Genomic DNA, 13785 nt, shown 5'->3' with positions numbered 1-13785 from the left:
CTTGAACTAGGAACCAACGTTTCTTCCACATGTCCAAGGCACGTAAGCATTGCCGTGTGACCTTGATCATGCGAAGCAGATTCCCCCTCGGGGAAAATCCCCTGGTCCTGAGCCACCACTGCAAGGGTCTCATGTACAGCAGGCCAAAAGGTATACCGTTGAATCCCACACCACACCTAAATAAGTGGTTCTCTGTTGTGGAGAAAGTACACTCTTCTTGGCGTTTAGTCTTAACCTCAGCTCTCTCATATGGGCGAGGACGACATCTCGATGCTGAGCCGCCAACTGCTCCGATCGAGCTAGTATCAACCAATCGTCGATGTAATTGAGTATGCGGATGCCCTGGAGTCACAAAGGAGCCAGATCTGCATCCACACACTTCGTGAAAGTGCGGGGTGAGAGTCACAGGCCAAAGGGAAGAAATCCGCTTTAAACATGGAAATACGGTGGGGCTGCCCTCAGGGACCTGACAATGGTAGGACCGTTTAGCCGAGGTCCTCTTAGATAAAATAACGGTCCGCAGATCCGTTTTCGGTCTAGAAGACCCCGACTGAGAGCGTCGCCCGACCCCGACCTTTCTGTGGAGGGGTGTGGGTTGCAACGCAAGCCTGGCCGGTCTCATCAAACACAGCCAGGCGAGAGCGGAGCATACGCAGCGAGAGTAACTCGCAGTGATGACAATCAGCTCCTCGAAAGCTGACTGTGCATGCTCCGCTCCTAAACAAACAAGACACAGATCGTGTGTATCCCCCGCTGCCATCTGGCACACAACGTCTGTAATGCCATTTGCTCACCATAGATATTAGTTTAGACTTTGATATATTCTTTTGAATGCTTGTGGACTGACAGACAGCAGTAAATAGACTGACACATACACAGAGCGCTACTGAAGAGCAGAAGCTAACTGGATGCGCTTTTATACTTCCTGGCGCTCACGTCACCTCGCTCGTGACGTCTCGCTGCTCCATTGGACTGATTTTACACGTGCTTCAGAACGTGGTCACGCAGAGGTGTTCCCAAAGCGAATCTCGATGCAGCTCGAGTTCCTGAAGGGGAACACTCGTTGCCTTCTCTAGTGCAGCTCAACCAGGTCTAGTCCCATTCGTCGGTATTTGTGATATCAATGAAAATATGCGTTGTAGTCCAAACGAGTCGTTCATTGTAGTTTTTGAAAAGTGATTTCTGTTAAATAAAATATCTCCTTTTGAAGTGGACTTTGAGCTTTGTAACTTTGCAGATCTTTTTTATGCTCAAACAGCAACATACAGACTAACTAAAGTTGAAAAAGTGAAAAAGCATAATAGGACCCCTTAAATGATAAAAAATAACACAACTTAACTGACTCTAAGGGTTGGATTGTGACATCGACATCCCAAAGACCATCCAGAGAGTTCGCCAGCAACGATCCGGTATGGTTCAGACCGAGGCTCAGTACAAGTTCATCTACATGGCTGTTCAGCAATACATTGACACGGCTCAGAAGAGACTGGAAGAGGAGCAGGTACCTACACACTTAATTTCACCTGATAATAATGTGACAAATTCACTGACGGAATGAAATATCAATGCTTCTTTTGGATTCTGCTCTTATTTATTTTTTAGGACTGTCAAAGTTAGTTAATTATTTGAAGAGTTTGACGAAACATTAAAACTTTTTTGTGCAGCTTAGATAAGTAAAGAGCACTTCTGCATAAATTAAGCTTTCTCCAGTGCCGTTTGATAGATACAGTAAACATATACACTACCATTCAAGATTTTGGGATCAGTAAGATTTTTTTATGTTTTTGAAAGCCTCTCATGCCCACCAGGCTGCATTTATTTATAGAAAAATACAGTAAAAATAGTAATACTGTGAAATATTGGTACAATTTACAATAACTATTTTGTATTTGAATATATTTTGAAATGTAATTTATTTCTGTGATGGCAAAGCTGAATTTTTAGCATCATTACTCAAGCCTTCAGTGCCATATGATCCTTCAGAAATCATTCTAATATGCTGATTTGGTGCACAACAACATTTCTTATTATTATCAATGCTGAAATTGGTTGATGCCTAATATTTTTGTGGAAACCATTCAGTTTTTTTAGGATTTTTTTGTTGAATAGAAGGTTAAGTACTAAATAATTTAAATATTTGACATCCATTATTTATATACATTAAAATGCGTCAGTTTTATATTCCTTGTTTTTTTTTCTTTTGCAGAGGAATAAAACAAAGGAGAGAGAGTACTCTAACATCAAGTACCCACAGATGTCAAATGCCAGAGCCAAGCCAAACATGAGCTCGTCTCGCTCTTCATCTGTGTAAGTGCTGATTTCCTGTGTTGCACACAAACACACACTTTGAAAAATGGCCCACACAGTGTTGTTACTGGAAAACATTTAATGAGTTTCTTCAGGTAAACTCTACTATCTCCTACACTTCCTCAATTCTAAAGGTATTTATTGCTAAGTGAATCATTTTCCGTCAAAAGGATTCTGACGCTGCTGTGAGTCAGTTGTTCTAGAACAATAAACACAATATGCAACTTCATACGATACATCAAGTCATAAAATATGTTTGTATATAACTGTGTCAGTTTCGATTTTGTAGCATCCCTATAATCGAATAGATTCGAATAGAATTTTCATTCCTGTTTATTTTAGTAACATGCTTCTATTCAACTCTTCCACAGAATGAACGATGACTCCGGTGTTTATGAGAATTTGAATATCAAAAATCCAAAGGGCTCAGCCAGCAGCAATACCAGGAGATAAGCCATGTGGGCTGCTGTCTCAGGGAGTCTGGGAGTATGTTTTTCCACCCTCGCACTCACAGTGTTACACATTGCTGCAGCCATGCTTCTGTGCACACACACACACCTGCATCAAGGCTGTTGGAGTAGAGAGACAGAAACAGAATGAGAAGGAGAAAGACAGTAAGGAACAGATGGGGGTGAGAGTTGTGTCTTTGTTGCAGCCCACCATCAGAAAAAGTATAATCTTACAGAACAGTACTGTTTGCCAAATGGCCTTGAAAATAACACCATACTTCAATGAATATGCACAGCTACTGATGTTTTCAAAGGTTAATAAATACATACTTTATAAACAAATTAATACATAAAATACAATCTATATAATAATATAGTAAAATGATAGTAAATTATAATAATTTAAATTATAATAATAATCATTTCATGTTTTTCGTTCTTTTTGTTTGTTTGTTTAAAAAATCATAGAATATCTGTTCTTTTGAAATCTCTATTCATCAAACGAATCCTCCTAATAATAATAAATGTTTCTTGAGCTCTAAATCCACATATTAGAATGATTTCTGAATGATCATGTGACACTGAAGACTGGAGTAATGATGCTGAAAATTCAAAATTGCCAACACAGGAATATATGACATTTTAAAATATATATTTAAACAAAAATCAGTTATTTTAAATTGTAATCATTTTTCACATTATTACTGTTTCTGCTGTATTTTTGATCAAATAAATGCAGCCATTACTTTTATATGACTGATGACTGTTGTGTATTTAAATAAGTACTTACCATAATTACGCTTTGTTTATGCTGACAGCAAAAATCCAAATGTAGGCATAGACTGAAATATAGTTAGCTGTAGACTGAATAGCAAAAACCTATCAAAGTCATATCTATAGAGTATGTGGTTTGGGTTTATTTTATTTATTTTTTTATTTTTATTTTTATCAGATGTGTTATTTGTCAGACCCCAGTTGAAATATGCAGTTTTGTCTTGCAAAATTTGGCACATTTTACACTGTAGATATAGGGGCGAAAAGACTCGTGTGTCTACTCGTGTCCATAAAATGTCAATTTTTCCTCCTCTTTCCATACTGACAGCTTGGCACTCAGCCTTTGTAAAAGAAAGTAATTTGGCATCTTGCTGATGCCTACATCATTACTATAGCAACCAGTGTACAATAGATACACCTCTCCACTGCCTGGACTAATGCATCAGATTTGACCATTTGCAAAAGAACCAAGACATATGTGTAAAAGTGGCACACTTGTTTAAAGAATGCATCTCTAAATGTTCTCGTCCTTTCCTTTGCAATTCCAGCAGAGGTGCTGTGTAGAAACACCTGATCATGGAGCGACGCTGGATTACAGCACTGGGGGGTGGAGGGTGGGGGTGAAGCCGCCCAGCCGCTCAGCTAGAGATTCCACCGAAATCTCCAACAACTCCTCTCTTCATTTCCTGACTGACTACGTCTGAGAAACTCACACTCCAAAACCAAGTGCCTCAACAGCAGCCGAAATTGTTCCCGCAAAGGACGCGTGACTTGGTGCTTTCTCTCCACTTCTAGTCTAACAAGCCTCTCTACACTGCACTAAGCTACATGATGGTTTGTACATGTGTGAAATATATATGAAATATGAATATTTACACTCAGTGACGTAACTTTGGATGAAGCTACGCTCTTTCCATGCTGTCTACGGCTGTTTCCAGACCTTGCTTTGCCTACTGGATGTCGTCTACTGTAACCAAAGACCTTTGATATGTATCTCACAAGCAGCGGTTATTTGCGCTCTGCTGAGTGATGCTCGTGGCACGGTGATATAAGAAGAAGAAAATTACACCATCCTGCCTCAAGGATCCCCCCTTTTCTTTTCAGAGCACATGGGAGGTGATTGGTCAAAGTTCAACCAATGATTTGGATATCTTATGTAAGTAGGTGTTTTAAATGGGCTGATTTGGTACAGTGTGGTAGAATCTATACAGTATGTGCCAATTAGCAGCCTGTGCATCATATTCATAAAGGCTTCTGCTTTGATGCTTTTTTATTGAGCATTACCTCCAGGCAAATGAACCGTTGGAGGAAGTCAAGTGCTACTGTCAATCAAAGGCTTATCAACCAATCAGGCTGCCTCTTCATCAGCGGGCTCCTCCCTCTATGCGTAGGCTTTATTGTTCTGAAAACATCAGGTGAGCCTTTATTAGGTAGGGTTTTGTTTGTTTGTTACTAGTCATTTTGTTTGCAACTATGATTCCTTTAGAGCAATTTTATCTTGTGATATTTGTGAATGTGATATTGAAATCTAGGCCTGGCATTTTTTTATATAATGCATTTTAACTATATTATTCCACATTTTCCTCCTAAGAGACACATTAAGCTCTTTTATCACATATAAACAGGGTGTGTGTGTATTGCGGTGTTATAAATAGCCCGATAAAGCTCTTTACGTCAATAGCGGGTTGTGATTGCACTGAGGCCTTCGAATGAAAACCGTCAATTGAAAAACATGGTGTTACTGAACATCTACAATGGAGGGGATACGTCAGGATGTCGAGCGAGCTGTTGACGTGAATGGCATTTCGGTGGAGACTTTAGCTAAAAAGGAGGCAGGCCAGATGGCCCACAGCTAAGATTAAAGAAATAGATTTGTGTAGGGCGAAAAAAGTAATTTAAAACATGGCCGTAATCCAAACGTAGCTATTATTAGGTGAGGTCAGCAGTGCTGTCATAAGATGTTATATATACACTACCAGGTCAGTAAAGGTTTGGGGTCAGTAAGATTTTAAAAAAAAAGAAATTAATACTTTTATTCAGCAGGGTTGCATTCATCTATCAAAAGTGATAATAAAGACATTTTAAAAGTTTTCTATTTTAAATGCTGTTATGCTGAAAATAAAATGTATCCGGTTTTCCACAAAAAAATGAAGCAGCACAAACTTTTTTAACATTAGATGATGATTAAAAAATATCTTGAGCAGCCTGGAATGATTTCTGAAGGATCATTTGATACTGAAGACTGAAGTAATGGCTGCCTTGCCATCACAGGAATAAATTACAATTAATTAAAGTAGATTAAAACAAAACAAAAAAAAACATTTTTTTCAATAATATTTTCACAATATTTTAGTTTTGGCTGTATTTTTGGAGATCATATATGCAGCCTATATCTGGTCAAATATTCAGCCTTGGTGAAAACGCTTAAAAAAATCTTACAGACTAAAAACATTAAAGTAGTGTACATCTTGTCTTAGATAAAGTAAGTGATTAATCAGCGTCTGACTGTGAATGTGGTGTTAGTTGTGGCCACATGAGGGGATCTGTGATGTCACGATCTTGAAGGGCTACCGTACATGTTCAGAGGGAGGCCTGGGTCTGCTTTTTTTGCACTTGAATGGATGAAATGTTTGGGTTTTATACTAGAGAACCAGTTTGTCAGACCTTCCAGGAAGTAAAAGCAATGTCACTGCGTATGATAATCATTGTCCTTGGAATGACTGACTGACTGATTGATTGAATGAATTTGTGATTTATGTACCTGATCATGTGACAGCAATGTACTACTGGCATCTGAAAGCTGTTTGTCTGCTGTTTAAATTTGTTTTATTTTTACCTCTGTGAAAATGGGTCAAAAATGTAATGGCATATTAAGACTTGAAATTCAATTTGAACTGCTGCAAGGTATAGTGTCTATGGTTGTCAGAATGTCCTTTTGTTTGGAGGTATATATAATGGATATTTTTTGTTGATTTGCCATCAGTGTGGTGTTTTGCATTATAGATGAGTCGTGTATTTTTGTTTTATTGAATCAGTTATTGATTTGTAAATTGTACATTTCATTTGTTCATTAATACAGTGATGGAAATATTCACAGCCGTTTAGCATATTATTTTAGGACGATGTTAACATTTATTATTATTGCTTCTACTATTATACAAAACATCAACAGTTATAAAGCTATCTGCTTGCATTGTCACAATTTTGAAGACTTCTTTTTAAATTTACTTGAATACTATATTGGTGGGTTTTTGTAATCTCAGTTGGTGATCAGTAGGTTTGATCTGAATTGTGTCGTGCTGATTGTCCTTGTGTGATAAAGACTGTGTTCCCTATTGCACTGTTTCAGCCTAAAATGCCTTTTGCCCTGAAAGATGCAGCTGATGTAAAGACTTGCATCTCAAATAATAATACAGGACTAGTTATTGCATAATAAAGCATACACTGGGAACTTTCTACTAATTGTCTTTGACTCATTTTACCTTGCTCCAAACAAACAGTTTCTGACCCATATTTTATTTCCTTCCCTCTTTATAATTTCCTTCTCTCTCTCTCGTTTAATACATTTTTTTTTCATAAATACACCTGGAAGTAGGAAACTGATAATTCATCCCTAAGAAACACACACAGTGGTATAGTTTAAGTTGGTGTGAGTGTGTTCAGAGCACTCGTCGCCGCAGGGCTTAGGTTTCAGACGGTTATTCTTTGAGGCGTGTTCGTTTAACTGTCCCAGAGCAGGATGTGATCAGTTAGAGCCACGTGAGCCTGTTTGCTTTTCCTTTCTTTTGTCTGTCGACCTGAGTTATCAGTGATATCATGAATATTGCACTTATTAAAACCTGAATAACATTTCATGACACCGTTCCTTGAACCTCCTTGTGCGGTTTACAGCAACAATTATTTATTTTTTGTAAACAAAATACTCTTCATGGAATGTAATACAATCAAATACAATATATACATAAATGTACAAGTAAAAAAACATTGTTTTCTTTGGATTGAGTTGCAGCCACATTTACTGTTTCTCATGGGCAAAGTCCAGTCATTTCAATAGGAATCTGTGCGATTTCACGAGAGTGAAAACGTTCTCAAAACACATTTGACTTGTGATGTTGGTAATGTGAATTCGCGAATTGCTTGGTTACTTTCAATCACATCATTATACTACTGACTGCACCTTTTTTGCCTGCAAATTTGCACCAGAACTAATGTGACCGTACTTTGTATCGGTTTTGCTTTTGTTTTGATCATTGTTGATCATCAATCAGTTTTCTCACGCTCCTTCACATGATCCCGATACAGTTCTTCAGTCTTTACTGCAGTCCAGCTGCTTGCCTTTAGTCCTTTAGCACCCAGCAGGCTTTGCACAAAGGTATGGATGTAAACTGACACCAGTCATCCTGATTTAGCAAGTCCAATATCCATCTAGACGTGTCTGTCTCACTTATACATTGACTGTAGTAGTAGAAGGTGTGGTAGTAGATATCTGCAAGTTCTGGGGCGCACAACGCATGGAGCCCGTCGTGACGATGCACTGCAGGGGCCACAGAACGATCCCCAGCAGCAGCATCATGAGGAATATAAAGAGAAGCAAACGCTTCCAATCCATCAGCCGTTCCAGAAGCCCAAGTCGCGGTCGAGTTTGTGAAGAAGATACGGCGGTTTGTCCACTGGCCCCAATATCGACACAGATGCAGAATGCTGGCACGCCTGGAATATCTATTGGCCGTTGGTAGCACAGCCTCTCCCCATCCAACCACACAGGCTCCTCTTGCTGCTGGTGGATGGGCAGGCGACACAGCACCTCCTGGCTGGTGGTCAAAGCCGGAGGCCCCTTTTTTGGGATGGTAGTGGGCTGGCGGCAAAAGGGGCAGGAGATTTTACAGTTTTGGGGGTCCATGGAGGTGGTCATAATGCGGGAGAGGCACTCGAGGCAGAAGGTGTGAGTGCAGTCCAACTGTTTTGGCGTTTTGAAGACGTTGTCGTAGGTGCTGAAGCAGATGGAGCACTCGGGATGAGAGCTCACCCTCTCCAGGTCTGTTTCTAGCGGTACCACCTGGGAGTGCCACAACGCAGGGCTCAGCTCCATCTCCCAGGAATATGGTCTTCCACTCTCTTCCTCGTACGGATTCACTGGAACAAGCAAGACAAATATCTCAAAATGACCTCTAGGTTCATTCCGTACGCTCTAAAGCAAAACTAGGGCACAGCTTATGAAGTAAACATTTACCGCCAGGTGATTTATGATTGTTTGCATGTGGACAGCACTGAGAATACACAGTTGTATGGACATTACAGTGCAATCAGATATGGGCCACATAACAAGCCCACGCAAGAAGATGGATTCATCATCATGCCTTTGTATGATGCCCTTTAAAAAATGAACTGTGACTTTGAGTTGGTCATCAGTTCGACACAGAATCTTGTTACTGTGCATTCACTGTTTTGATTGTATTGCGTTGTTTTGTTTCACACCATTTGCCCTCCTGCATTTCCTTGCTTTAGACCATACACTCTTAAATATAAAGGTTCTTAAATGGTTCTTTGTAAACGTTTGATCTTTTTTTTATTTTTTATTATTGCTATTCAATTCTTTGGATTTTAGTTCCTAATGGTTTTTCAGATCGATATATTGGTATATTGTTTTCTAAATATGTATCAAATGAAAAAGACTATTCACTGGTTCTTTGCAAACCTTTAGGTTCAGCAAAGAACAATTTTCACTGTATGCACACTGTGGAGTTTTTTAGGTTATTAAAATGTTCTTCACACAAGAAAAATGGTTAATTTAAGAACTGGTTCATTAAGAGCTTAAGGTTCTTTGAGGAACCCAAATAGTTCTTCTGTGGCATCACTGAAATCTTGGAACCTTTTTTTCAAGAGTGTATAGGGTTCTTGATTTGATATATGGCTCTTTAGAGATCAAGAGTGTTTTTTAACGTTACATTATTGGTTTCTCAGTTCTTCATAGATTTTTTTAGCTTTTTAAAACAGCAGTAAATAGATATTTTTCTGAAGAACTAAATAATAAAAAGTTCTTAAAATGTTATTAAATAGTTCTTTGTAGCCCTTTAGGTTCAGTAAATAAGTGTCTTATCAATAACCATTTTTTGCTAGAGAAGAAACGTTTATAAGGTTTTGTGGCGTTAAGCTGTATAAACTTTTTGGTTCTAATTATAATCTACTTTTAAGGATGTACAGAAGTTTAGTAAAGGTCAAACACGCGTGCTTACAATGTTAGTAAGACACAGACTGCTTTGTTGTCTTTATTCTGCCAACGTCAGCACCACTGTCCTTCAGAAACCCTTTCAGCACGCTAAGGCTCTCTAAAAGTCATCGCTCCACTAGTCCTGGCATTTGGAGCCGAGAAGAATTTTATCAACAAGTTTAAAATTATACATTGTATAATACAGTGAAGTATTTCACACAGCCCATCCTGAGCTAAATAATATGTGATTCCAATCCAGCCTCTCTTTTAAGTGGTTTTGTGCCTGCACAGGTTCAGGTGGGGGTTTGGTTGAGAGCAGATGGCCTGTTCACAAGCCCTGCAGGGCAGACCTATGTGTGTGTGTGTGTGTGTGTGTGTGTGTGTGTGCGTGTGTCTGTTTCTTTCTCCATCCCTGCACTGCACAATGCTCCTGTTTGTTCTCCATTATATTGGTCTGGCTTTGGCATTCCTGGAGAACAGGCCGGTGCCCAGGCAGCCAGTCTCTCAGCACTGTGTAAAAACCCCAGACTCAGAGCCATGGCCTCAAGAACACCTGCGGCCCGAGTCCTTTCTGTCTATCTCCTTTCATGATCTACACTTCAACGCAAAACTGTTTGACCACCATTAGTGCACGACTCACGAGTTCATGGTTATCCATTAACTCAACCGCCTCCGTTGATCCCCAGGCAAAACGAACTAAGGGTTGACAATGTTCTTGACCTGATTCTCCTTCCCCGTGTGCAGCAGGCCCTGATGCTTGAACTTTCACATGACACTCTCAAATCTACAGAACCTCTGTTTGATAACAAGAGCCATTAGGGAAGATAGGGAGGGGTTTGAAAGTAGCTCCACTAATTTGATTTAATGTCTAGGTTGAAGCCCAAGGACAAAACTGCAGTTAGCAAGCTAATGCACAGCCTATGTGCTTTTGTCTGGGAAAGGTCATAAACGGTTTAAGTGAAGCCCTGTTGACCCCTAGGTTTTGGTCTCTCTAATTTCATTTGCATATAAACGGCTTCAACAACATTCTGTCAGTATATTTAGTCTGGATGTCTTGTGCGCATGTCTGTTTTGACATCAATACTGAAAATAACCCTGAGAATTTCACATTTTAAATGCATTTTTAATCTATTGTTATATGCATTATACTTAACCATAAACAGGTACAAACCTTTAAGTGTGCACAATATATTGCTACCATATTAGTTATCAGTCTAATTTATTAGACTACATTGGATATGTAATTGCTCATGCACTTTAAAAATGCTAGTAATTGAATGCTAAAAGTTTAAGAATCACACTGGTTGCTTTTAGCAAAAATCTAAATGAATATCCATTTTCTGTAATGTGCATTATAATGTTGAAATGCCTAAATTCACTTGTGGTATTTAAAGCAATTTGATTAGTTTATATTTTATTTATTTTTCATTTCAAATCTCAACCCTTTTTTTTTTTAGTCTGGTTTTATGATAAAAATGTTTTATTGTATTGTTATGCATTTTATGAATTGTACACTCTACCAGACCTCTGAGAACACTTTGTGTGCTCCACTTTGTCTTGCAGTAACTTCACCTCACTCTCCAATATTGTAAATCTTCCTCTACGTCATTCTCCAGTCTTCTCAAACAAGATTAGAATCACACAATAGGCAGTTAAAGTTAACGTCCCTTTGGGCATTGAGTAACCCGTCCAGTTTTTCTTCACTTCAGTTCTATTTCCAAATGGCTGCCCTTCCGTATATCAGCCGAAGAACCGCCACATGTGGCCGACAAGTATTGCACATGTTCTTACCTGTTCTGATAACTTGAGCTCTAGTGTTCTATCTGTCCAGATTCCTCTTTTATCTTCTCATCACTTCGCCTCCCTAAGGACACAAATGCATTATCAGCTCTGGAGCTGTCAGCAATCCTCTTGATAATGTAATGTCCTCCTCTTAGGAGTCTGTTAAAAGTGGAGCTGAACGCAGGTGGGCTGCCGGTGCCTGCCGCGCTCCTTCTCAGTGTCTCGTGTCCACTCTCACCTGCCTCAATTTATCCACTCTCTTTCAGCACTCGCTATGGAAATGACACTGATAGGTAGGAACAATAACATGGCCTTGAGGGAGTGCCAGAGATGGGGGAGGCGGCGGGTTGGGATGAAGGAAAGAATATTCATAGTATAACATTTCCATTCTCTTCATCTGCCCATCCTCTTTTTTTCTTTCTTTGTTGTTTAGTCTTCCCCAATAATTTCCCAGCATGCTGCATACTTTTATATAATCTGATTGGTTTGTATCATCATTACTTCCTGGAATTTCAGAAATACCAAAACTTAGTTACAATTGAGTATTTTAACATTTTAAATGAGCATTTTATCTTTAGTAAACCTGCATGCCTTCATGTCAATAACTTTGGATGCTCAGTAAAATATATTAAACTAGTTAGTTGGTAAGTAGTTTTAAATGTCGGTCTAGTCAGAGAAAGCTACAATAACAGCAAAAGAAAAATTGTAACCTTAGCGAAGGTTAACACATGAATGGTTATATCCTAACATTGTCTCATTTTTGTATGTGGGTTGCCGTCATCATTATTATACGAACTCCTCTGTAAGATATTATATTCATGAACTGAGCTATGGCTTCTTTATTTGAGTCTTTAAAGATTTTTGTACCTGGTTAGCATTAGATAAACAAACAATGCCTACAGTAAAATCACAAGGTATCGTTTACTTTTACTGTGATTTGCCCCTCTAGTTTTGGTTACACTGTTATAAGGAAGAGATGGAAAAATTGATAAAGCATCATTAAACTGAGCTGTTTGATTACATCTGGTTTTATGACTTTATGAGATGGGAATTGTTAGGAATACTTGCGACTGCTGACTGCAATATCTGTTTATGGCAAAAAGACCTGGTTAAGTTCATGTTTAGTCAGGTATGCCACACAATAAAACATTTAGTTTACACCATAAGGAAGCCAGACAGCTGTCAATAACAAAACTGAGATGACAATGAAAAAAGACAATCACATAGAGAGCAAAAAACTCTAAAAGAATAATCAATACATGAAATATCTGTTCATACTATAATGTGAGTCGACCTGTAGGAAGTAAACAGACAACGACAACAAAGTACTTAGAACGAGCCAAACTGATGGTAATCTGTTCATCTAATATAACCTAATCCCCAATAGTCAATATCAAGTCCTCCACTTTCAGACTCTTGTCATTCCTCTGCATCTCATTCCGCAGGAATGTGGAGAATGCATGACCGATACTTCTCTGATGGTCTCACATGATCACACAACAATGCTTGCCCAATTACTTGTGAAACACTGATGGAGCTAAATAAAGGTTCTGCAGCTGACTTTAAATCAGTGGTGAGTAACATCAACGCCTTATAATGCAAGAAAATCATTTCATTTCTCAGAATTGTTTGCAATAACATGTTGTTGTTTAAATCTTCAGTCACCTGAAACCACCCATCTAAACGTGTTTCGAATTCAGTTTGTGGATTATAGTGAATTCTGTGTTAAATCATTACATCTCCTTCTTAAAAACTAATTTTTCACTGTATTTGCCCCCAAATCGATTTTCATGATACTAATGATGAGATAAGATGCAGTTACCTGGACCTGAATCTAAAATAGTCTAAAAATAGCGATCAGCTGCTGTTAACATTCAGTGCACTTTTTCTTTTATGAGTAGAAAAACTGTTTGGGAAAAGCCCTTCTCACTCTAATGAGGATAAATGATCCTTTCCTCGTAGTCATTCATTTCACAATTAATTACCAAAATGAATGACACTTGTTAAATATTTCCCATGGGGTCCAAAGTTAAGAGCTCTGTTCTCCTAATGTGTTTCAGTGAGTGAGAGGTGCATGTTTGGCATGTCTTGTGATCCACTGATCCACATTATAATATAGTAGGCCAATCTCATAATGGAGAAAATGTTATATGGATCACATGTGTCAACCATACAAACTTTGCTTTTAACTTGCTTTGAGCTTTGGCATGCATGTGTATATGCATCTAACCAACAACAGTGTGTGGATCGACACCTTCAGAGTTG

General features: G+C 38.7%; 2 protein-coding genes across 6 annotated transcripts in view; one reads left to right on the top strand and one right to left on the bottom strand.

Moving 5' to 3' along the window:
• Positions 1-5552, top strand: part of LOC107591094 (tyrosine-protein phosphatase non-receptor type 11-like) — a 49389-nt gene extending 43837 nt beyond the window's left edge. For 2 of the 4 annotated variants that reach the window (XM_016280106.1, XM_016280110.1), the window contains exons 13-16: positions 1350-1501; positions 2207-2307; positions 2679-2793; positions 4079-5552. In XM_016280106.1, coding sequence (XP_016135592.1) covers positions 1350-1501; positions 2207-2307; positions 2679-2760 — 335 coding nt within the window. In that variant the 3' untranslated portion in view covers positions 2761-2793; positions 4079-5552. Of the gene's footprint in view, positions 1-1349; positions 1502-2206; positions 2308-2678; positions 2794-4072 lie in introns of all 4 variants that reach the window. The other 2 variants (XM_016280109.1, XM_016280108.1) reach the window with 2 other exon arrangements.
• A 2119-nt stretch (positions 5553-7671) lies between these two features.
• On the bottom strand, positions 7672-11784 carry LOC107591144 (RING finger protein 223-like). 2 transcript variants are annotated; one of them, XM_016280187.1, is made up of 3 exons: positions 11759-11784; positions 11530-11602; positions 7672-8663 (listed from the first exon to the last, which is right to left on the bottom strand). In XM_016280187.1, exon 3 carries the CDS (start codon positions 8617-8619, stop codon positions 7975-7977), a length of 645 nt encoding a protein of 214 aa, XP_016135673.1. In that variant the 5' UTR covers positions 8620-8663; positions 11530-11602; positions 11759-11784; the 3' UTR covers positions 7672-7974. The 2 variants fall into 2 exon arrangements, with proteins under 2 accessions (XP_016135673.1, XP_016135672.1); XM_016280186.1 differs by lacking the exon at positions 11759-11784 and having other exon boundaries at positions 11530-11739.
• Between the last annotated feature and the right edge of the window lie 2001 nt (positions 11785-13785).

The sequence above is a fragment of the Sinocyclocheilus grahami genome, unplaced genomic scaffold (assembly GCF_001515645.1).
Source record: "Sinocyclocheilus grahami isolate Dianchi unplaced genomic scaffold, SAMN03320097.WGS_v1.1 scaffold137.1, whole genome shotgun sequence".
NCBI lineage: Eukaryota > Metazoa > Chordata > Actinopteri > Cypriniformes > Cyprinidae > Sinocyclocheilus > Sinocyclocheilus grahami.
The sequence above is the reverse complement of the archived record's forward strand: the minus strand, read 5'-3'. Positions and strand labels throughout refer to the sequence as shown.

Coding starts and splice junctions, on each gene's coding strand:
- LOC107591144 (XM_016280187.1), bottom strand. CDS start 8,619: ATGGAGCTGAGCCCTGCGTTGTGGCACTCCCAGGTGGTACCGCTAGAA.